The following is a 26852-nucleotide window of genomic DNA, read 5'->3' on the forward strand; positions in this document are numbered from 1 at the left end:
TCTTCTCAAGTACACATGAAACATTCTCAGGATAGATCATGTTGGGTCACAAAATAAGTCTTAACAAATTTAAGAAGATCAAAATCATACCAAATATCTTTTCTACCCACAGTGGAATGAAACAAGAATCAACAACAGTAAGCAAACAGGAAATTGACAACTATGTGGAAACTAAACACTCTTGAACAATCATGTCAAAAAAAAAAAAAAGAGAATTTAAAAAGTATCTTAAGATACACAAAAACAATAACACAACATACCAAAACTTATGGGATGCAGCAAAAGCAGTACTAATGGGTGTTTTTATAATATAAATGCCTACCTTGAAAAAAGAAATATTTCAAATAAACAATCTAATTTTACATCTCAAAGAACTAGAAAAAGCAAGAATCCCAAAACCAGCAAAAGAAAATAATACATATTAGAACAGAAATAAATAATAAATAGAAAAACAATCAGAAAAAAAATCACCAAACTAAGAGTTATTCTTTTGAAAGGATAAATTAAACAAAAAGAGAGAAGATCCAAATCAATAAAATCAGAAATGGAAGGAGACATAACAATGGATGACTCATAAATAAAAAGAAACAACCACACATCAACAAACTGGATAACCTAGAAGAAATGGATAAATTCTTAGAAACACACAGTCTAACAAAACTGAAGAGAGAGGAAACAGAAAGCGTAAATATAGTGGGAACTAAGAAGGAAATTGAATCAGTAATTAAAAATCTCCCAAGAAAGAAAATCCCCAAACCAGATAGCTTCATGGATGAATTCTACCAAACATTTGAAGAATTAATACACCAACCCTTCTTAAGTTCTTCTAAAATACAGAAAAGGAGGGAATACTTCCTAACTCATTTTATGAGGTCCACATCACTCTTATAACAAAGTCAAAGACAACACAAGAAAAGAAAACTATAGGCCAATATACCTGATGAACACAGATGCAAAAATCTTCAATAAAATTCTAGCAAACCAAATAACAGCATGTTAAAGTTTCATACACCATGACCAAGTGGGATTTATCCCTGAGCTGCCAGATGGTCCAGCATATGCAAATCATTCAATGTGATATATCACATTAACAAAATAAAAAAAAATCCACATGTTCATCTCAATATGATATAGAAAATGCATTTGACAAAATTTAACACCCATCCATGATAAAAACTCTCAATAAAATAGGTACACAAGGTAACACCTAAACACAATAAAAGCCTACAAAAAGTCCACAGTAAACATCATAATCAATTCAGTATAAGGCATGGATGCTCACTCTTACTACTTCTATTCAAAACAGTGCTGAAGTCCTAGCTAGAGCAATTAGACAAGAAAAAGAAATAAAAGGCATCCAAATCGGAAAGAAGTGAAATTATTCATTTGAAGATGACATGATCAGATATATAGAAAACCCTAAAGACTCAACAAAAACGCTCTTAGAATAAATGAATACAGTAAAGTTGTAGGACACAAAATCAACATACAAAAATCAGCCATATTTCTAACACAAACAACAAACTATCCAAAAAGGAAATTAAGAAAACTATCTCATTCACAGTAATTAAAATTTTTTTCAGGAATAAATTTAACCAAAGAAGTAAAATGTTTGTACATTGAATATTATAAAACATTGATGAAAGAAATTTAAAAAGACAGATAAGAAGAAAAACATCCTATGTTCATGGATAGAAGAATTAATATTTAAAATGTCCCTATTACCCAAAATGATCTACCAATTCAATGGAATCCCCATCAAAATCACAACGTTGATTTCTACAAAGAATAATCCTAAAATTCATACAAACCACGAAAGGCCCTAAAACCAGAAAATCATAGCTGAAGCAATCCTGAGCAAGATGAACAAAGCTAGAGGCATCATGCTTCCTGATTTCAAAATCCATTTCAAAGTTATAGTAATCCAAACAGTATGATACTGCTACAAAAACACACATACTGGTTAATGGATCAGAATAGAGAGAATAGAAATCCATGCAACTACAGCTAACTGATCTTCAACAAGGGTACCAAGAATATATAATGGGGAAAAGATATTCTTCAAAAAATGGTACTGAAAAAACTGGATATCCACATGCAGAAAAATGAAATCAGACCCTTATCTTGCATCATATACAAAATTTCATACTATATACAAAAATAACTCAAAATGGATTAAAGACTTAAACATAAGACCTGAAACCATAAAACTACCAGAAGAAAAACCATAGGAGAAGAACTTCTTGGCATTAGTCTAGGCAGTGATTTTTAAAAAAAATTTTTTTTTAACATTTATTTATTTTTGAGACAGAGAGAGGCAGAGCATGAGCAGGGGAGGGTCAGAGAGAGAGGGAGACACAGAATCCGAAACAGGCTCCAGGCTCTGAGCTGTCAGCCCAGAGCCCGATGCGGGGCTCGAACTCACGGACCGCGATATCATGACCTGAGACGAAGTCGGACGCCCAACTGACTGAGCCACCCAGGCACCCCAGCAGTGATTTTTTGAATATGACACCAAAAGCACAAACAACAAAAGCAAAAACAGACTACTGGAATTACATGAAACTAAAAAGCTTCTGCAATCAAAGGAAATAATCAACAGACTGAAAACTCAACCTACAGAATGGGAGAAACATTTGCAAACCATGTATCTGACTGGGGTTAACATCCACAATGTATCAGGAGCTTGTACACTCCCCAGCAACAAAACAAAACCAATTTAAAAGACAGGCTAAGGACATGAAAGATTTTTCTAGGAAGACTACATACAAATGGCCAACACATATATGAAAAGTTACTCAACATCACTACTCATCAGGGAAATACAAGGTCAAACCCAATGAGGTATCACCTTACACCTATTAGAATGGCATGATCAGAAAGACAAGAGATAACAAGGTTTGTGAGAATGTGAAGGGAAACTTTGTCCTACCTTAATCAACTAAAGAAAGAAAGTGTATCATACGTTTAAACAAATCCACACTATGGTGTGAATTACCTGATTAAGGTAGTGACCATCAGGATCCTTCCATCATAAAAACATATTTTACTCTTTGTGATTAATGTTATCTATAAGGTGATACTTTTTTTTTTCAATATATGAAGTTTATTGACAAATTGGTTTCCATACAACACCCAGTGCTCATCCCAAAAGGTGCCCTCCTCAATACCCATCACCCACCCTCCCCTCCCTCCCACCCCCCATCAACCCTCAGTTTGTTCTCAGTTTTTAACAGTCTCTTATGCTTTGGCTCTCTCCCACTCTAACCTCTTTTTTTTTTTTTTTTCCTTCCCCTCCCCCATGGGTTCCTGTTAAGTTTCTCAGGATCCACATAAGAGTGAAACCATATGGTATCTGTCTTTCTCTGTATGGCTTATTTCACTTAGCATCACACTCTCCAGTTCCATCCACGTTGCTACAAAAGGCCATATTTCATTTTTTCTCATTGCCACATAGTATTCCATTGTGTATATATACCACAATTTCTTTATCCATTCATCAGTTGATGGACATTTAGGCTCTTCGCATAATTTGGCTATTGTTGAGAGTGCTGCTATAAACACTGGAGTACAAGTGCCCTATAGGGTGATACTTCAAAACCAGGTATTTTCTCCCCCAACAATCTTCGTTTTTCCTTGTCTCTCATTTTATTGCTTATCTTTCCCCCCTAGAATGGAAACTCCATAAAAGCAAAATTTTTGTCCCTTTTTATCATTGTTATATCTCCAGGGCTTAGAACACTGCTTGGCACACTGTACACCTTCAATAAGTATATTTAATGAATCATCATTAGTTGATAATTGATGAGTTGATTATCATCAGTTGATATCATCTATATTCTGTATGAGGCTGTGAACAACCTAAAGGCAAATGTGATGTTTTTGTCATCTCGGTATTGGCAGAAAATACGCACAGTACTGAGAAAGTAATGATGACTTGCTTAATGCTATTTTATTTTAACTTTTAAGGACCACAGGTAATCAGTTTTAATATATAGGCCTGACTTGGTTTTTTCATCTACAGAGTGTTAAAAATAACACACGTCTATTTAATTATATTATAGTAAGAAATAATGAAGTTATTTTAGTTTCTTTTTCATTTTTTACATTTTTATTTGAGAGAGAGCAAACACAACTGGGGATGGGGGGAGAGAGAGAAAGAGAGAGAGAGAGAGAGAGAGAGAGATGGATCTTAAGCAGGCTCCACACTTTGCATGGAGCCTGACATGGGCTCAATCCCACAGCCCCGGCCAGGATCATGATCTGAGCAGAAATCAAGAGTTAGACACTCAACCCATGAGCCACCCAGGTGCCCCTAATATTTCTTTATAAAATAAAAGATGAGGAAAAATCCTAATTTGAAATTCAAGGCTTTCAGGAAAAAATTACCATTGTATACGAACTTTTACCAGCTTTGTTTTGCTAATTTACATGTTTAGTGGACATTTTACTAATACAATGCTAAACTACCAAACTATTTTTTAAAGCAATGCTCAGTTACTTTACCTGTAATGCTTTTAATGTTTCTTTCAATCCTTCTATTTCTTTCTCTTTTATTTCTGTAGCAAGTTGATATTTTCCCTTTAAGTAAAAAAAAAAACCTATATTTCAGTATTTTCCAGTGTAAATGAAGTATTATTAATGGGGAAAATACAAAAGCTCAAGAACCAAAACCTCTACTTTAACACCTTGCAGGCTTTAAACCTGGATCTGCACCAAAACTTACATTTCTAATGACTTCAAAATATCATGAAATTACCATAAGGCCTTTACAAGATGACAAATATCATGAAATGAAAAGTCATAACAAATCATTTTATCAGTAGAGCATTCCTGAGAATTTATGGACACTATATAATTATTTAATTCATATAGCTAGAATAAATATATCCTAATTAATAAGATACATACAAGTATATTTGTCTTATAAAGATATAGGAGAATTTTTTAAAAGGTGTTTATAAATAGTATGTTCATTGATATAATAAAAACATATATTAACTATTAAGTAGGGAAAATATTTAATGCCAGGTGAATTTCTAGGATTGCTCAGGGTTGTATCTTCTTTTCCAGTTGCATCTGGTCTGCATCCAGATGAAAATCATTTTAATTTTTTTAAATACGTAATTACATTGATAAAGCACTAAAAATATGGTTAACAGAAACATTGCAATAGAGTATAAAGAGCATTAATTTGGAGGCTGAAGAGATATGGGTTCTAGTCTCAACTCTGCCACTTTAAAATGGGAGCTTCAGCAAGTTCTTTAATCTTGCTAGGTTTCAGTATTATCAACTGTAAACTAACAGGTAACATGAGTTCCTTGGGTCTTTCCGTTTCTAAGATTTCAAACAATTAACATTCTCCATTTGTCTATTATTAATGTTTTTCATTATGGTGCACAACTAATAATGAATGCATTTAACTATGGTTTAAATTATTAAAAAATTAGTAAGTACCTTTTCTTCTTCCAAGGCACACATCTTCATTTTCAACTGATAAACAATTTTAAAAATTAAAATACAGGTAAGTAAACAGTTAACAGTGATTTACACTGGTCAGCGAGACTACAAAAATATTTTACACATCTATATTGTTTGAACTTAATACAACGTGAATGTGCTACTTTCACACATGAGAAAATAATGAAATATATAAAAGGGGGCAAAAAGCCAGTCACCAAAAGAAATGAACAATTTAATCAAATTGATTAGAGACACCAATCACCCTTGAAAATTTAGTTTTTCCTTCCAGAAGTTTTTTTTCTTCGATGTTTCAATATTTTGCCATCTACTCATAAATAATGACATGCAACATTTTCTGAAGGCACACTTTTATGAAATGACTATCATTTGAATTGGCATTGACATATTTTCTGAAATTTTTTAAAATATGCATGTAGCAGTCTAATAAATAAATAGGGATATTCTAAAACAGAGGAACCAAAGTCAACATGACAAAGAAAACTAATTAAATATCCCAAGCAACACAAGGATACCAGGCAAGACTGTCAAGAAGTACAATTTTCCTTGGAATTTCTCCGTCTCATTTTCCATATCCCTTACAGTGCTCATTCAAGAATCAAGAAATGGAGAGTGGTAGGTAGGGGAGAAGAGGAGAAAAAACAAACAAAAACATAGGAGAAAAAGAGCTCAAGAGCACTTTTAAACTACCATTCAGATATCTGGATATTCTTATCTTGCCCAAAGTCCCCTGTGATAAGTAAGAGAGACACAAACTTGCCTTTTCCTAGAGAATACTATGTGGTATATTTGGCTTAGTCTTCAAATAAAACTTCCATAACTTTGGTGAGGCCATCTCAGACTAAAAGGAAGAAAGTTTATCATCTGCTTAAACAAAACCACACTACAGTGTGAATTACAAATAACTTTGGTCAACTAGTGACTTACTTTATACAGGATGTATTTCTTTTTATGCATTTCTCTTTCTAAACACACACACACACACACTTAAATAAAGACAAAAGAGAGGGAAGGAAAAAGGGGGAAAATGGTGATGCTAGAATGGCTATAAGGAAAAACACTTCCTGAGAATATTTTCCATGAGCACATTTGAAGTAGTAGAGCTATAAAACTCAAAACAACTGAAGGAGTTGCTATTCATTTTTAAAAAATCTTTTACATACATACGTACATATGTATGTACGTATGTATGTATATGTTTTTCTCTGCTCTTTCTTAGATGCTGATAGTATTTATGGAGATTTCGGTGCATAATAGTCACATCTGCTCATCTTTCACATCGCTCTACGTGCATCTCATTCTATTTCTGGCCTGGATACAGGAAGAAAGCAAAAAAGGTAAGATCCTAGGATACTCTAACCAAAGAGAAAGGGAAGAATGGAGAGAAAGAAGAGCACACAAAAACTAACCTAATTTACTTAGGACAGATGAAAACATATCTCCAAAGAAAACAATTTTCTAATTTGTTTCCTTAACTAGCTCTTTCTAACTACATTACTCTTTATTGTTGGTTGTGATTCAAAATGACTTTATTTCCTGCTTCCATTAGTACTCTTTTGTCTTCAGTGAGTATGCAGAACTTAGCATAATATTCATATGGGAGCACAGGAGATGAAATATTTGAAACTGGTGTTTGTCTATCCTTTACCTGCTTTTTAAAAGCTGCCATTGCTTCTTTGTGTTGCTTTGCTAATGTTTCCTTTTGATTCTGAAGAGTTTCCTATTTTAAAAATCATGAAAAGTTAAAACATAAATTTGAGCGACTGAAAGTTTTAACTTTTAATGAGTTCACAATTTAAATAAAAATTAAACATATTTATTGTATGTATTATTGTATGCTCTTGAAATGCAACTTTAATCCAAGTCTATGATTTTTTACCTGTCATGGAATCAGCATACAATAATTTTGCTTCCAGTTGCTTTTCATGATAAAACGCATTGATTTAAAATTGTTTAAACAACTCTAAACATGCCTGACTCCAAAGCTTTCTTCAAGAAAATACCTTTCATCAAAAGTTATTAAAATTAATAGTATACAATTAGCCTATAATCCTTTAGAGTTCCCAAAGAAACCCATTTTATTATCTAGGCACAAATGTTCACATGACGACATAATTCTTTAAATTCACCAAAATAATTTTTTATAAAACCAAAACCACGGGGCGCCTGGGTGGCGCAGTCGGTTAAGCGTCCGACTTCAGCCAGGTCACGATCTCCCGGTCCGTGAGTTCGAGCCCCGCGTCGGGCTCTGGGCTGATGGCTCAGAGCCTGGAGCCTGTTTCCGATTCTGTGTCTCCCTCTCTCTCTGCCCCTCCCCCATTCATGCTCTGTCTCTCTCTGTCCCCAAAATAAATAAACGTTGAAAAAAAAAAATTTATAAAAAAAAAAAAAAACCAAAACCACTACAGGGCTTTTTTTAAAAATACACATATATGATTCCATTTCTTTTTTTTCCTTCTCTCCCTCCTTTTTTGATAGAAGTTGTGTTCTGTCCTTTAGATTCAAGATGACTTCAAACTTTCTTTTTCTATGTTACTGAATAATTCTCATAATTTAAAGCCATTAGATCTAAAAGTGGGAACCACTTCAAATGTTTCTGTTATTTGACTCCGTGTTTCTAAGTATATGTTGATTTATCTACTTAAAAATTTTATCTACTGACTTCCTATTATGATAGGTGGGAGGTTAGCTTTCTTGTACAACCATTACCTAACATCTGCTCCCTCTATTCTTCCAACAGTCACTAAAAATTGTGATTTCACTTTTCAATAATTATACTATCATGACTGTGCAATTTTTATTCAGTGCTCAGCCATATAATATACCATAATTACATTTCTATCTAACACAGCTTTTTATTTTTTCTAAAGTTAGCAATTACTTTAAAATATTTTAATTATTGGGGCACCTGGCCGGCTTAGTCAGAAGAACATGTGACTTCTGTTTACATACTAGATTCCTTTCTCCAATGCTAATGGGAGTGGTGACCTACAGGAGAAAATAATATGTCTCACTTGAGAATCCAAGGGTAACAGTTGTAGGCTAAAACAATAGGGAGTATCTCTGGATTATTAGAGATATTCACTATCTGAGTAGCTCTTCAGCCTTGGGGTCGTGAGTTTGGGCCCCACACTGGGTATAGAGATTACTAAAAAAAAAAAAAAAAAAAAAAAATTAAAATTAAAAAAATATTTTAATTCTTACAGGCTAAATTTTAAAAATAATACTGCCAGTTCCCAGATGTGTACCAATGATTCATATTCTCAAATGAAAAAATAAATTGAATGGAAAAAGCAAAGTGAGAAGATCCCAAGAATGGCTTAGGAAATCACAAACCGCACAGGAAACCAGACAGGTTTAGACAAGCTGTAGATGTTGGACAAAATCTTTCAGAGGCTGTTGGCCAGTTTTCTGTGAAAATAATTTACACTCTAAAGCACTCCCGCAAGCAAGAAAAGAATTTATTGAAGACCTCAGGGACAGTTCGTTGAGGAGTACATTCTGAAGTACATGTGACCTCTAGCTTTCTCCTCACTTTTTTGTGAACAGCCTTAAATCTGGAAATAGGAGATTTAATGCGCAACCAAAACTAGAATGGGAAATAGCCCCATCACTAGATCTCCAAATCCAGCTGTTCAAAAAGCCTTACAACAAAAGCAAAATGAACTGGAAGTCTTACAGATAAAACAGCTTAATGTTCCCACTTCAGTCATCAAGCACTGAAGGAGTGAGCCTTTTGGTAAAGACACTTGTAGATATTTATTATAATCGGAAAGGCCACTGGGGAAAAAACTCTCCTGAACTAACTAAGAAAATGAAGGGGGAAAAAATCAAGTGGACAAATCAATGATACTGCTCTGAGGGAAAATCATGTATCCAACTTCCCATTTTATCCTCAAACTTGCAAAGAGAAATTTCTCTAAATATTAAAAGAAACCTTGCAAACATTTTACTCATACCATTAATCCTGCCATCATCACATAATCTCTTCCTCAGAGTCAATGAACTACTCAGATAGTGAATATCTCTAATAATCCAGAGATATTCCCTACTGTTTTAGCCTACAACTGTTATCCTTGGATTCTCAAGTGAGACATATTATTTTCTCCTTTATGTCACCACACCCATTAGCATCGGAGAAAGGAATCTAGTATGTAAACTAGAATTGAAAAATTAAATTCTTGCCTGATTTTTTTTTTTTTTTTTTAGATCTCTGAGGATTTTTCTATTTGTAATCAGATTACAGCTATATTTGAATATTGACTACTGGTACCTTTGACATGATCAAACCAAATTAAGATCTCTATGAAGTGGCACTCTTTGTGGGCAAAATGTCTTACTGATATTAGCAGCAAACCTCCACCTAACTTTACATAATATCTCTAAAACCAGAAGTTAAGAATTAAAATGAATAGTCCAAAACCTAATAGAGAACGGATGAATCACACTTTATGCCAGTCTTTGAACATTGTTGTTTTCCAGTCAAGAAACTCAAAGGGTGAAGATAAAGATCTGTTCAAGACAAATAAATAAAATAACCGTGGCCCCAATTCTTTGCAGTACTAAGCCCAAATACTATTTTATCTTCAGTGCTACCCGACTTTACATACTTTACCACTATAAATACACATTCTGCTTTCTATAGTGTCCCTTTAGATCAAGATGGTGTGACTATTTTGTCTTGGGAAAGTCAACAATTTATCTAGATAGCTATGCCTCAAGGGTTTACTGAAGAAGCTTAAGGAAGTTAAATTTCTCTGTAACTCTACTCTTATACAATATATGGGCAAGTTTTCATTATTCTAAAGATGAGAAGAGCTCTAAAACTAACTCCATTTAACTACTTACTGCTTTAGCTCAAAAAGGACATGCAAATTCCAAAGAAAGTTTAGAATTTTGTCAGAATAAAATACATTATTTAGGGTATGATTTATCCAGTGGGGATAAATCTATCATTCCTGATAAATAAGAAGGTGATTACTAACAGACAATTAAGTTTTCTGGATTTCATTAGCCACTATAGATACTGGGTTCCAAACATTTCTGAAAATGACATCTCTCTATATAATTTAAGTCCTCAATAATGGAACCTCTCCCTTAGGAATGGGAAAGGATGGACAGGAGACAGTAAGTCAAAGGCATAAGAAGAAATAAAGATCTCAGTAAAGGTAAATACACGGGCAATTTAAAAAGCTAGTTTTATTATAACTTTGGTTTGCAAGTCCACACTTTGCTTTCTACATAATTTAAGTGACGAATGCATTTTTAAGATTATTAATTTATGGTGACACTGCTGCTGTTCTTGCTTCGGCTCATGCTGCTGTCATCCAATGCAGCCACGCAGCCCCTACCCAGCTGCCACTTCCAGGAGCTGCTGCACTGCACGGGCAACCACACCGCTGGGCAAGAGGCAGTCGGGCCCCTGGACCTTCAGGGCCAGCTGCTGCACCTCCTGCAGGCCAATGGTAACCATGCAGCCAGCATCTTGACCAAGGGCTGCCATGCAAGCACAGAGCCAGCCGGGCACCCCTGCCCCTGGTACAGTTGTCCCGCAGCAGCTGCCCTGTCTGTAGTGCCCAGGGCAGTCTGGGGTCTGAGTCCTTGCTCAGGCCCCGTCCTAGCCCTGCCCTCTTCCTGCTGCCTGCCCAGTGTCAGCCCCTAAAATAAGGGCAAAAAAGACAAGTCTCTGTTAGTGTGAAAAAAAAATTGTTTTTAATTTATGCTATGAGGCACACAATATATAAAGATGTAGTATCAACAACTGGATAGAGCTGTAAAGAAGCAGAGTTCTTTTATGTTGTTGAAGTTAAGCTGATATAAATTCAAATTAGAATGTTGATGATAGATGCTAACTATAATTCCCATGGTAATCAAAAAGAAACAGCGACAGAATATACACAAAAGGAAATGAGAATTAAATTTAAATGTTTTACTACAACAAACAACTAAACACAAAAGGTAACAGTAATGCAAGAAATGAGGGACAAAAAAGCGGTAAGGCAATTAAAAAACAAATACCAAAACGAAAGAAAGCAGTCACTCCTTATCAGGAATTACTTAAATGTACATAGATTAAATTCTCCAATCAGAAACCAAATATTGGCAGAATGAATAAACAACATAACTCAACTATAAGAGATTCACTTTATATCCAAAGACACAAACAGGTTACAAGTAAAAGTATGCAAAAAGATATTCCAAGCAAATAACCAAACAACAAAACAAAAAGACACAATGGAAAATAGACTTCAAAAAAGGGTGGGGTGCCTGGGTGGCTCAGTGGGTTAATCCTCTGACTTCAGCCCAGGTCATGATCTCATGGTTCATGAGTTAGAGCCCCACATCCGGCTCACTGTTGTCAGCACAGAGCCCTCTTTGGATTCTCTGTCCCCCTCTTTTTCTGCCCCTCCTCCATGCACACACACACGTTCTCTCTCAAAAAAAAAAAAAAAAAAAAAATTAAAAAATTTTTCAAAAGGTGACAAAAGACAAAGGATATTATATATTCATAAAAGCTTCAATACAACAAGAAGATATAACAATTACAAACACACACCTAATGATAAACCTATAAAAATAGGCAAAAATGGACAGAATTGAAGGGAGAGACAGACAATTCTACAATAATAGTTGGAAATGTCAATAACACATTCTCAATAATGGATAGGACAAACAGACAGAAGTAAAGGAATAGAGGACTTAAACAACAGAGTAATCCAACTAGAGCTAACAGATATAAAAAACACCCTACCCCAAAACAACAGAATACATATTCTTCTCAAGGGCACATGGGACATTTTCCAGGATTGATCATATGTTAGGCCACAAATTAAGTCTCAACACATTTGAAAAGATATATATCATGCAAAGTGTCTTCTCTGACCACAATGGGATGAAGAAATCAATAGAAGAAGGAAACTTGGAAAAATCTGTAAATTTGTGGAAGTTAAACAATAAACTCTTAACCAATGGATTAAAGAAAAGATCACAAAGGAAATTAGAAAATATTTACAGATGAATGAAAACAAAAATGCAACATACCAAAAGTTATGGGATGCAGCAAAATCAGTGCTTACAGGGAAATTTATAGCTATAAATGTTTACATTAAAAAAAAAAAGGAGGGGCGCCTGGGTGGCGCAGTCGGTTAAGCGTCCGACTTCAGCCAGGTCACGATCTCCCGGTCCGTGAGTTCGAGCCCCGCGTCGGGCTCTGGGCTGATGGCTCAGAGCCTGGAGCCTGTTTCCGATTCTGTGTCTCCCTCTCTCTCTGCCCCTCCCCCGTTCATGCTCTGTCTCTCTGTCCCAAAAATAAATAAACGTTGAAAAAAAAAAAAAAAAAAAAAAAGGAAAGATCTCAAATCAACAATCTAACTTTATACCTTGAGGAACTACACAGAAAGAACAAATTAAACTCAAAGGTAGTGGAAGGAAGAAAATAATAAACATCAGAGCAGAGATAAACAGAAAAAAGAATAGAGAAATAGAGAAAAGCAGTAAAACCAAAATTGGTTCTTTGAAAAGATCAAACTGACAAGCCTTTAGCTAGATGGATCAAGAAAAGACTCAAATTACTAAAATCAGAAATGAAAGTGGGGACATCATTATTGATTCTGGAGAACTAGGCAGGTGTATGAGAGTGCTGCGAACTGTATACCAAGAAAGTGGATAACCTAGATAATATGGACAATTCATAGAAATGCAAAACCTACCAACACCAAATAACAAAGAAAAAATCTGTATAGGCCTTTAACTAGTATGGAGAGTGACTCAGTCATCAAAAATATCCCAAGAAATAAAAGTTCTGTACTTAATAACTTCACAGTGAATTCTATCAAACATTTTAAAAAGAACTAACAGGAATTCTCTAACTTTTCCAAAATTTGAATAGGAGGGAACACTTCCTAACTCATGCTTTGAGACCAGTCTTACCTTGATACCAAAGCCAGATGAAGACACATCAAGAATACTACAGACCAATATCCCTGATGAACATTGATGCAAAAATTCTCAACAAAACACTAGCAAAACAAATTCAGCAGCATATTAAAAGGATCATACACCATGACCAAGTGACTTATCCATGGGATACAAGGATGGTTCAACATATGAAAATCAATCAATGTAATACACACCACATTAACAGAATGAAGGGGGTAGCACATGACCATCACAAAACTGAACACCCTTTCATGATAAAAACAGTCAACAAACTACAAACAGAAGGTAATGACCTCAACATAAGCTATATATGAAAAACCCATAGCAAACATCATACTCAATGGTGAAAGACTGAGAGCTTTTCCTTTAAGATCAGGAACAAGGCAAGGATGCCTGCTTTCACAACTATGTTCAACACAGTACTGTAAGTCCTAGCCAAAGCAATGAGGCAAGAAAAAGAAATAAAAGACATCCAAATTGGAAAGGAAAAATTAAAATTATCTGTTTGCTGATGATATGATCTTAAACATAGAAAACCCTAAAGATTCCACAAAAAGAAATGCTAGAATAAATGGGTTTAGCAAACTAGCAAAACCTACTAAGAGACAAAGTTACACAGAAATCACTTATATTTCTATATACTAACAATAAATGAGCTGAAAACAAAATTAAGAAAATAATTCCATTTACAATAGCACCAAAAAACAAACAAACAAACAAACAAACAAACAAACCCTTAGGAATTAACCAAAGAGATAAAAGATCTATAAAATGAAAGCTACAAAACACTGCTGAAAGAAACTAAAGAAGACACAAATATATGGAAACAAATCCTATGCTCATGGATTAGAAAACTTCATACTGTGAAGATGTCAATATTACCCAAAGTTATCTACAGATTCAGTGCAACCCCTACCAAAGTCCAAATGACATTGTTTGCAGAAATGGAAAAATCCATTCTAAAATTCATACGAAATCTCAAGGGACCCCAAATAGTCAATCTCAGAAAAGAATAAAGCTGGGGCACTCAAACTTCCTGATTTTAAAACTTTCTAGGATTCTCAAGTAATCAAAACAGTGTGGTACTGGCATAATGACAGACACATCCACCAACAGAAGAGAATAAAGAGCCCACAGATAAATCCTTATGTACATGGTTAAATGACTATTCAGTCTTGGAAAGGACAATGGGGCTGGGAAAACTGGATATACACATGTAAAAGAATGGAGTTGGACCCTTACCTAACACTGCACATAAAAATTAACTCAAAATGGATCAAAGACCTAAATGTAAGACCTAAAACCATAAAACTCTTAGAAAAAAACATAGGGCAAAATCTTTTGGACATGATACCAAAGGCACAAGCAACACACACAAAAAAGACAAATTGGACTCCATGAAAAATTTAAAATCTTGTGCATCAAAAGATACTATTAACAAAGTAAAAAGGCAACCCATGGAAGAAAGGATGTGCAAATCATATTTCTGATAAGATATTAATATTCAAAATATATAGAGAACTCCTAGAATGTAACAACAAAAAACAAACCCTATTCAAAATGGGCAAAAGACAAGAATAGACTTTCTTCAAAAAAAATATGTGAATGGCCAAAAGCACATGAAAATATGCTCAACATCACTAATTATTAAGGAAATGCAAAGCAAAACCATAATAATATACTACCTCATACCCATCAGGATGGCTATTACCAAAACACAGGAAACAACAAGTGCTGGCAAGAATGGGAGGAATTAGAACCGTTGGGCATAATTGTGAGAATTTAAAATGGTACAGCTGCTGTGGAAAACATTATGGATGGTCCTGAAAAAACTAGAAATATTATTGCCATATGATCCAACAATTCTACTTCATAGTATATACCCAAAAGAAATTAAAGTAGGGACTCAAACAAATATTTCTGTATCCATGTTCATAACAGCATTATTCACAAAAGCTAAAACATGAAAACAAACCAAGTGTTCATCTATGGAAGAATGGATAGACAAAATGTCTAAGGCGGAATATTATTTCCGCCTTAAAAAGGAAGAAAATTCTGGGGCACCTGGGTGGCTCAGCTGGCTAAGCATCTGACTCTTAGGTTCGGCTCAGGTCATGATCTCACAGTTCTTGGGTTTGAGCACCATACTGTCAGTGCTGAGCTTGCTTGGGATTCATTCTCATTCTCTCTCTCTCTCTCTTTCTCACTCTCTCTTCCCCTCCTGTGTGCTTGTGCTCCCTCTCTCTCCCAAAATAAATAAATTAAAAAAAAAAAAGGAAGAAAATTTTGACATATACTACAACATGGATGAACCTTGAGGACATTAATGCTAAGTGAAATAAGCTAGTCACAAAAAGATAAATATTGTATGATTTCACTTACTTAAGAAACTTAGAATAGTCAAAATCATACAGAGTATAATGGTGTTTGCCAGGAACTGGGGAGAAGTGAAGGATGGGGAGTTTAATGAATGAGTATAGAGTTTCAGTTTTACAAAGTAAAAAGAGTCATCTGTAGATGAATGGTGATGATGGCAGGACATTAAAAATATATTTAATACCACTAAACTGTATACCCCCAAATGGTTAAGATGACAAATTTTATGTGTATTTTACCACAATAAAAAATATTGGGAGAAAAAGTTCTTCCTGAAGCCACTTGAGCCTACACCCCAATAACCTGTTATATATCCCAATTCTGACTTACCCCTTTTGAGACATACTAAGACTGTCAAGGTAATGTTCTCACTGCAATGAGTTCTAATAAAAATAGTTTTATTTTATTAGGAATACAACAAGGAACTTCTTTTTTTATTATTTTTGACAGAGAGAGAGAGCGCAAGTGGGGTTGGAAGAGAGAGAGAAGGTAAGAGAAGTTCCCAGGCAGCCCCCCCAGCCCTCCCCTCACCACCCCCCATGCTCACAGCAGGGGCTCAAACCAACTAACTGTGAGACCATGATGATCGGCCGAAATCAAGTTGGATGCTGAACTGACTGAACCACTCAGGCATTTCTAATTTATACTGCCAACAAGAATATATATATATATATGAAAGTTCCTATTTTCTACAACTTTGTAAAGTAAGGGAGGAATTTAGCTTTATTTTTCTTCAGAAAAAAGCAGTTCTAATACCATTTCTTGAATTATCTATTTTCCCCTCACTAATTTGCAATGTCACCTTTATCAGTCACTAATTTATCTTATGATCTGGATCTATTCTGAGATTCTATTATGTTCCAAGGAATACCTATCCAAGTACACAATTAAAGTAGCCAAGTAATATCTATCCATGTAGACAATTAAAGTAGCACCAAGCTCCTTTAATTATTATTATAGTTTATAATAATATATTTAAGAATCTAGCGTAGCTACTTCATCCTGTTCTCTTTTAAAAACTTCCCAGACACTCCTATATGTTTATTCCCACATAAACCTTAGAATCAACTTAACTACCACAAATACACTCTTGCATGTTTAAATTGGATTGTATTAAACCTACTAACTCAAGGACTTGGATAACTTTATATTGTTGACTCTCTCTACCCAAAAGCAAGATATGACTTTACATTTTGAAATCAGCATGGAGTTTGTTTGTATTTGATGTTTATCTGTTTTTTTCTCTCCACAGACAGGATTCAGACCTGTCCCTCATAAAATCCAACTCTAGTTTTACTCCCAAATTCTACACACCTGTGGGTCTGTCTGGTTTCAAATTCCCATCATTTCCAATTTGAGCTATCCTCTGTCACTTGAATTCTGATTCTGATATGCTACCTCTAAATTCCTGTTTCAATATTGCCAAACAGTGAAAAGAGGGGGCCATCAAAATTAAGATTTCAATTTTTAGCTATTAAGATTACTTTGGTGGAAACACATGAGAAGCACTATCAAAACTGCTTCTATATAGATCGGCTAAAAGAGAATTAGATTTGATACTGTTTTTTAATATTTAGTTACAGCATGTAACGACAGCCTGTGAAAATAAAGTACTATTCTGAGGTTTTCTTAAAAAACATTTTGACTCCTCTATAACACATGTGTTTCTCGGGTATTAAATAGATCATAGTAGATTTTAGCAATATCATCAGAAAGCCTGAAAATAACTTTCATTCTCAGTGTTCTGGAGGCTCAAATATTATTAAAACAATTTTAATGAGAATTCTCTTGAGACTTTTTTTTTTTTAATTTTGAGAGGGAGGGAGAGAGAGAGAATCCCAAGCTGGCAGCACAGAGCCCAACATGGGGCTCAATCCCACAAACTGTGAGATCATGACCTGAGCCAAGATCAAGAGTCGAATGCTTAACTGACTGAGCCACCCAGGCACCCCTCTTGAGACTTTGTTTAAAATGATGCACAATCCCCCAAATATGTTTAGGAAATTTAAAAATTAATTTTGCTATTAAGGATTAGAATACACTTTTAAATAGATGTTAAAAACACTAATCTCAAATAAAAATTAAAAATACTTACCTTTTGCCATTTAAGTTCTTGTGTCTCCACAATAATTTTACCAATCTGTTCTTCATACTGAGTTTCTGTTTCCTAAATCAAAAAGAAAAATGCTAGGAAAATTAGGACTTTAAAACTTTTCATTTCAGCTCTTTCTAGAGAGATAAAAAAAAAGAGCATCATCCCACACTTAAAATATCCTCCCACGTCTGGACAAACTGCAAATTAAATAGACAAGCCTATCAGAGAACTGAGGCTCCAGATCATTCAATTAATCCAAGCTCTGGATAACTCTCTCCTGCAGGAAGAACAGAACTAAAGCATTTACTTACCTGGGATGTAAACCACTGAGTAGTGATAAGAAAATTCAGCTACAAGCTCTTCATAAATTGCTAAAGGCAAAATGTGTACTAGTTTAAGAATGTGAATTCCCAGGGACCCCAGAAATAAGGAGGTGTTATATCTTTTATCAGGTTTTTGTTCCAGGAAGCCCACCAGGTGCTTACAAGGAAGGATGGGAAGAATCCAACAACCTGAGAAGCTCTGCCCTGTGGTACTAGCTGGGGAAGAGAAGAGCAGTCACAACCCATCTTCCCTATTTCCCCTACAGAGCAAGAATCTTAATCTGCAAGGGAAAGACAATAACTATATCTAAGAACACTAGTGGAAACCCTCTGCAGCTGGTAAAGGGGAGTAAGAGCCACCATTGAAAACTCCACCTAGACAGCCCTGTCTTCCTCATCTCCCATAAGGAAAAAAAGCCTAATTTACAGAAGGAGGGACAATAAAAACTACAGTAGGAGAGCACCTGTGGAAAACCATTGTAGCTGGAAATAGGCTAGGAAAATAAGAAAACAGCTCTATCACTGGGGTAGGAGCAGGAATACGTGGGAGGTCCAGCATTAAAAACAAAGGAGGGATCAGAACCCCTGTGAAGACCTCACCCTGAGACGCAGAACCTAAGAACTGAAGCTTAATAAAATCAGAGAATTCCCCTACTGCCCCACCTGCAGCCACCATCTGAAGAACAAGCATCAAATAAAAAGAACAGGGAGATCAGCTGGGAGGGCTGCAAAGACAGATTCTCTCTGGGAAGCAGCACAAAAGGAAGACCCAAAGCCAAGCAGGAAGTAGTTATTTAGAAAAATTCTCTGATTTTGTTTAAAATCACGTAGTAATACTCATGAATTAGCCTACCCCATAAACACAAGGTATCACAAGAGAAAAAGTGCCTGTAGTGTTGAAGATATGCCCCAACACAGAGAGAAAGCACTTCTGTAAAAACAGAGTTTTTTACTTTTGGTTTCAGGTATTTAAGGAAATCTCCACCAATCAAAGCACTAGCTGATCATTAAGTTAGGAGCAGAATGGCCTCAATGGCCACACATGACAGAAACAGCAGACTTTACAAAATTATTTCAGAAAAGTCACTAAACCAACAATAAGCAGCAACTGTAGGGAGGGGAAAATATCTGATTTTCAGAGCTGCCACACATTCAAAATGTCTATGTCCGGTTCTCAACAAAAAATACAAGGGATGCAAAGAAACAGGAAAGTGTGATCCCTATACAAGCAAATAAAAAGTTAAAAAGAATGGTCTCTGAGCAAGACAAAGACTTTATGTCAACAATTTAAATACGCTCTAAGAGCTAAAAGAAACCGCGTACAAAGATACTGCAACATTAAAAAGTTAATAAGGAAATGCTACAAACAAGCTTATGCTCATAAATTTGACAACTTACAGAAATGGATCAATTCTTCAAACCTCAATATAGACAATCTATATAGCCCTATAACCACTAGTTAAAAAGCTCCCAAAAAATAAATGTCCAGGCCCACATGGTTTCATTACTAGAGAATTCCACCAAATACATAAAGAATTAACACCACTTTTACACAGTCTTCCAGAAAAATAAAAGAGGAAGAAACACACCTCAACTCATTTTATAATGCCTGTTTACTATGACACCAAAACTAGACAAAGACAGTACAAAAACAGAAAACTAAAACCAATACTTCTCACAAGTTTTGATGAAAAAATCTCAGTAACATATTAGCAAACAGAATCCAACAATGTATAAAATGTTATACACCAAGACCAAGTAGAATTTGTTCCAAATATACAAGGCTGATTCAATATCAATAGTAAGTTCATGTTTTTCACCATATCAATATCCTACAGAAGAAAAATCACATGACCACATCAATTGTCACAGAAAAGGCAACTGATGAAACCCAACACTCATTCATAATAAAAACTCTCAGTTAGGAACAGAGAGAATTATCTCAATTTGATAAAGAGTATTCATAAAAACATTACACTGAACATCATATTCAATGATAAAAGACTGGATGGATGGATAGACAGACAAGGAAAGGGAAAGAGGAAAGAGAGGCAAAGAGAGAAGGAGAGAAAAAAAAAGAAAGAAGGGAGGAAACAATCAGAAGTAAAATTGTCTCTATTTATAAATAACATAATTGTATACAAAGAAAACCAAGGAATCCATAAAATATCTCCCAGAACTTATAACTGAATTCAACAAGGTCTCAGGATACAAGAGCAACACCTAAAGTATCAATCACGTTTCTATACACTAACAATAAAAATACAGAAAACAAAATTTAAAACACAACTTATAATCACTCCAGAGAAAATGAAATACATAGGTGTGTACTTAAAGAACATGTTCAGGATCTGTATGCTGATAGATACAACAACATGGATGAATGAGAAGCCTTACCTAAAAGAGTACATACTGTATGATTCCATTCATATGAAATGTTAGGGGGGAAAAAAACTAATTGTGGGAAAAAATCAAAAGAATGTTGCCTCTTGGGGAGGAAGTAAGGGTAGAACTGGCCTAAGTAGGGGCATGAAGGAATTTTCTGAATGGATAGAAACATTTTGTATCTTCATAAGGGTTTACATTATCAGATGTATGCATCTCACCAAACGTACAGTTAAGATTTGTGTCTTTAATTGTATGTAAATTTAAGGGGGGGAAAAAGCTGTAAACAAATATTGAACTCCACTTAATGATACGCAGTCTGAAGTACTTGGAAGAACACCAATGTCTGCAATTTACTCTGAAATCACAAAAAATGAAGTTGAAAGAGGGATAAATTGATGGATAGATAGGTGACAAAGCAAGTAAAGTAATATGTTAATGGTGTTTGAGTGTTCACTGTCAAATTCTTTCAGTTTTGCTGTATGCTGGACAATTTCCACAATGAAATGTTTCAGAGAAATCAAAGAGAATGTTAACATATAAAATACATGTTTTTGTTATGAAATATTTTCCTTATGACTTTTTTTTTTTTTACACAAACACACTTATTCATGCTATCGTATTCAAAGATAGGCTTTCACAAAAGTTGTCTCATTTATTTAAAATGCTTTCAGCAGCAAGGAGCAACAACAAACCCCAACTCACAATGGCTTACCTCATATGACAATGACTTTAAATGCAGAGTGCTTCTAAAACTGACTTTCAGTGGTTCAACAATATCATTTAGGACTACGATTCTGCTCATCTTTTCATCTTGCCATTATCTAAGTGATTTTCCTTAGGCTTTACATCCCGTGGCTGCTTTAACTGAAAGCATTATGGACAGAAAGGACATTAACCCGCAGTAGAAAAAGTGTAATCTCTTAATAAAAGAGTAACAGGCGGGGCACCTGGGTGGCTCAGTCGGTTGAGCGTCCGACTTCAGCTTGGGTCATGATCTCACGGTTTGTGGGTTTGAGCCCTGCGTTGGGCTCTGTGCTGTCAGCTCGGAGCCTGAATCCTACTTTGGATTCTGTGTCTCCTCTCTCTGCCCCTCCCCCACTTGTGCTGTGTCTCTCTCTGTCTCTCAAAAATAAATAAATGTAAAAAAGAAAAATTAAAAAAAAAAAGAATAACGGGGGCGCCTGGGTGGTTCAGTTGGTTAAACATCCAACTTCGTCTCAGGGCATGATCTCCTGGTTTATGAGTTCAAGCCCTGCATCTGGCTCTGTGCTAACAGCTCAGAGCCTGGAGCCTGCTTTGAATTCTGTGTCTCCCTCTCTCTCTTTGCTCCTACACCACTAGTGCTCTGTCTCTCAAAAATAAACATTAAAAAAAATAAAAAATAAACTTTTCCCAGAAACTTTCAACACATCTTCTAATATCTCATTGGCCATAACCTGGTCACGTGCCCACTCCTAAACCAGTCATTGGCAAGGGGAATACACTGGACCTTTATGTGTAGTTAAGATCAGTCAGGATCTACCTGACTCACATTGGTGAAAGGTGGACCCTAAGACACAATCACAGTTCTTCCAACATGGAATAAGCAAGGGAATATATACCAATAGGGTATGCAGTGCAATAAACAAAGTGATGAGAAAATAGAAGCTCCTGCAAAATATGTTATCTATGGTCAGAACATACTGAAAAATAAAATAAGTATATATACATTTGTTTGGAGATGGGGTTCCTATTACATGTGTATCTTCCCAAAGCAGCTGGATTGAAAATGTGCAAGATACTGCTTTCTTCATGTGGTCCTGGTTATACACTTCTCTCTTAGTGGCTAAATGGGTTCTGTCATCTTACTCTTTACAATTTAGATATTGTTCTAAGCACTTTTTATATATTAATTAACTCAATCTTAGTTATAATTTTCTGAAGTAAGTACTCTTATTATCACCATTTTATAGAAGAGGAAACTGGGTTAGCAAGAGAATAAGTAATTTGCCTCAATTCACATAGCAGGTAAACATCAGAGTCAGTATTTGAACCTATATGATTTGTCTCCAGAGTCTCTTAAACATACCACTTTATTACCTTTAAGAGACTGTGGGTACTGTTGGACAGCAGAATTTAATCTTCACGTCACACAGAAGTTAGCAAGACACTCAAGATCATATTACGTATTTTATTTTTAAGTTTATTTATTTTGAGAGAGAGAACACACAAGCAGGAAGGGCAGAGGGGAGAGGGAGAGGGAGAGGGACGGAGGGAAAGAGAGAGAGAGAGAGACAGAGAGAGAGAGAGAATCCCAAGCAGGCTCCACACCAGCAGTGCAGAGCCCAACACAGGGCTCAAACTCACAAACTGTGAGATCATGACCTGAGCTGAAACAAGAGTCAGGTGGCTTAACTGAGCCACCCAGGTACCCCCATATTACCTATTTTATTTGGTAAAACATTATTAATTTGGTAGAACATTTCAAAATAACAACCAGAGATATTTGTTGAATGGAAAAGCAAAAAATTTAAGAATTCCTACAAATATTCTCATATTAAATATTTTCTATTTCTTTGTAATAGAAATCTTTGTAATAGACTAAGTTGAATAATATGAAAACAGTAGCTTAAATTCTGATTAGGAAAGAAATTTTGTAAAATATGAACTTTTAAGCTATTCCATGCCTATTAGTGATATTTATCTCGAATACTTTGTAGCTAATCAAAGAGAGATTAGTATTTTATTAAACAACATGAGAAACTGAACAGGGCAATTTCGTAGGAGGTGGATTATGAGTCTGAAAACGAGAATAAAAGTACCCAGTTACAGTTTGGGCTGCTTGGACATGTGCCTGCTGTATGTACTATGTCCCTAAATCTGTTCAGGGTCAAGAATTGAAGAGGCCTGACCAATACAGAGCACATCTTGTAAAACTACAGCCTGAAGCAAGCACTTTAAAAAAAGCATGACACTTTCTAAAGGTTATAAAGAGTAAATAAACCATCAAATTACTCCTCTTTTATTGTTTTTATAAAAACACTTAAATCCTTGTAGTCCTAAGGCAGATAATAAAAAATAAACACTTTTAAGGTTCTATATTCTTGGATACTTTATTGAAGTTACAGATGGGATTTTCTTACCAAATTTAATACATTTTTCTCATTGACAGTAAGAATTTTTATTAATAACTTTTGAGAGCTGCTTAAAGAATGAAAGATACAAATGAAAAGTTCCAATAAAAAGATACTTTTTAATTATAAATCATGAAGTTAAGTTAGAATCCTAATAGAGTAAAAGTGTATTATAATGTTACCTTTCAGTATTGTAGATAACACCCATTTTATCAGTTTTCCTGGTGTAGAGATATATATTCTACAAATCATTATAATTACAAACAGGTATGATTCTATTCACAACATAACTAATTTTATGGGGCACTAAAATGCTACTTAATGTTATTTACCACACACTATGCCATTAATTATACCCAGTTTTCCTTTACAATTTCCTTAGCAAATCACTGCTATTTTAGAAAACCCAAATTTCCACTGCCTTTTATTTATTGCTAATTTAAACTTCTAAGCTTTCCTTCTGTTCAGATATTTAATATATTTAATGTGTGCTTTCTCTCAACTCCCATACTTTCTTCAAAATTCTATTACATACATAATATATACTATGTGAAACTATAGTAATTAATTTGCATGGTATGTCATGATGATTAAATTCTAAATTCTCTTAGGGCAAGACTGAGTAGAGGTTTTTCAAAGGTTATCAAATGAATGTATATTTTAAAAGTGAAAGTTCTAGATAGAGATCTGTTTATCCTCATTGTATAGATGATTTGGCTGAGAAATATATTTTGTTCTGGGGCGCTTGAGTGGCTCAGTTGGCTAAGCATCTGGCTCTTGATTTTGGCTCAGGTCAGATCTCATGGTTCATGAGTTGGAGCCCCACACTGGGCTCCACACTGATAAGGCAGAGCCTGTTTGGGATTCTCTCTCCCCCTCTCTCTCTGCCCCTCCCCTACTCTCTCTCTCTTTCTCTCTCAAAATAAACACATTTTAAAAAAGAAATAATTTTGTTTAAAAACTTTCAACTCACTTCCTATTTTTAGAATCGAATAGATTTCATATTAAAGTCTAGATTTCTAGTTTCTCTTCAATAATTAGAAGAAATGATAGTACAGAGCCCATTTTTCTATATGGCAACACATTTTGGGAGCTGAACGACAAATATAGGTCAAACTGAAGACAGAGCTTCTCTACTTCAACACAATTCCTGTCCTATTGGTATCACATATCAACTATCTAAAGGAAGCTGAATTTGTGACCCCTCTGCTATAGATTCATCTCTATAATCTGGTAAGAGAATCACAAGAATTGTTGTCTAACTTCTAAAAAACATACATTATGGATTCAATATAAATTTATCTGTTGACTCAGATTATTTATTTAAAGATCATTATTTTATGGGCACCTGGGTGGCTAAGTAAGTTAAGTGTCTGACTCTTGGTTTTGGCTCAGGTCATAATCTCATGGTTTGTGGGATCAAGCCCCACATAAAGCCTGCTTGGGATTTTCTCCCTCTCTCTCTGCTCCCCACCCCCAAAATAAATAAACTTAAAAAAAAAGATCATTAATTTAAAACATTCGAACTTTTAAAAAATATCATCACCAATTTAGATCCATATGTAAAAAAAAATGAGTAACTTTGTTAATTACAGTATAGTTAGGTACTTAAATACAGTTTAGTGGAGTAAGAAAGTCTCTTTCTTTGACTTTATTTTATTATCTGTTGTATTTTGCTTCTTTAAAGAAACTTTACTGTGGCACCTGGGAGGCTCAGTCAGTTAAGCGTCCCACTCTTGATTTTGGCTTAGGTCATGAACACAGAGTTTTGTGAGTTCGAACCCTGCATCTCTGCTTGGGATTCTCCCTCTCTTTCTGCCCCCCACCCATGGCACTCTTTCTCTTTCTCAAAATAAATAAATAAACTTAAAAAAATAAAGAAACTTTACTATCTAACCCTTTATGGTATGGCCTAATTTTATGTTCACTGCATTATTCACTCCAGTTAATTTATTATATATATTAAAGAAAGAGCTTTAGACAAGGAGTAGAGAGGTCAGAGTACTAGTCTCTTAAAAGCTCTGGGTTTTAGGTTGGACTAGAAGCTATCTCAAGTCACTTCCACCTCTAAAATTCTATAATTTCATGATCCTGAAGAAAAGACTAATCATTAAGAATACACCTCTAAGATCATAGAGAGAAGAAAGTACAGAAAGATGACCCTGACAATCACCATTTATCAGATCACTAGAGGTTGAGAAATTGAGGCAGATTCACCAGCAGTCGTATGGGGACTGACTGACTTAGTGTTCAGGACCCACCAAGAAGGAGTGATTCTGGAAAATACCCTATGATTTTACTTGGAAGCCCAAGGAACTACACTCTTAGAACAGAAGATAGAAATAAACTATCCCTTACAAGGAAACAACTTCCAATAAGCTCAGTCTCTGATGGGTAAAATGATCTGGCCCATCCTAATTTCCAAAAGCAAAAATGAAACTCTCTAGATGAAGATGACATCATCCAAAGCCTCAAATTTTCTTTGCAATATTTCATGTACAAATGAAGTCATTCAATCAAAATTTACCCTACATCCCAGGAGGTAAGCTAAATGACCAAGAGAAAAAAAAGACATAATAGAAATGGATCTGTAAGAGGTCCAGATATTGGAGTACACACAGACTTTAAAATATATAAAACTAATATGCTAAATAAATTATATGACAAAATTAATTTCAGCACAGGAATGAAAATTATAAAAGAAAAACCAAATAGAAATTTCAGAATTGAAAAATACAAGTGTAATTAAGAACTCAATAAACGGACTTTATCAGTAGATTAAATAAACTGAAGAGATTAGTAAATTGACAGAAGAAAATAACCAGACTGAAGGTACCTGGGTGGCTCAGTCAGTTAAGCATCCAACTTCAGCTCAGGTCGTGATCTTGTGGTTCATGAGTTTGAGCCCTGCATCAGGCTCTGTGCTGACAGCTCAGAGCCTGGAGCCTGCTTCAGATTCTGTGTGTGTGTGTCTCTCTCTCTGCCCCTCCCACGCTCATACTGTGTCTCTCTCAAAAATAAAAACACTAAAAAAAAAAAAAAAGACTGAAACATGGACAGAAAAGGAAAAAGAAAAAGATAGACAAAACACTCAATAATGACATAGGAGATTTGAACAAGATTGACAAAGTTGCCCAA

The 26852-nt window shown here is 35.1% G+C and overlaps 1 protein-coding gene across 1 annotated transcript in view; it reads right to left on the bottom strand.

The window, feature by feature from the left end:
• CCDC73 (coiled-coil domain containing 73) overlaps positions 1-26852 on the bottom strand; it is a 127929-nt gene that overhangs the window by 80441 nt on the left and 20636 nt on the right. The window contains exons 2-5 of the mRNA XM_047071203.1: positions 17891-17962; positions 7130-7201; positions 5458-5493; positions 4507-4581 (exon numbers count right to left, since the gene is read on the bottom strand). Coding sequence (XP_046927159.1) covers positions 4507-4581; positions 5458-5493; positions 7130-7201; positions 17891-17962 — 255 coding nt within the window. The remainder of the gene's footprint in view (positions 1-4506; positions 4582-5457; positions 5494-7129; positions 7202-17890; positions 17963-26852) is intronic.

Source organism: Lynx rufus, unplaced genomic scaffold (assembly GCF_022079265.1).
Source record: "Lynx rufus isolate CCGP_SWC_20201006 ecotype Redwood Valley unplaced genomic scaffold, mLynRuf1.p SCAF_9, whole genome shotgun sequence".
Lineage (NCBI taxonomy): Eukaryota > Metazoa > Chordata > Mammalia > Carnivora > Felidae > Lynx > Lynx rufus.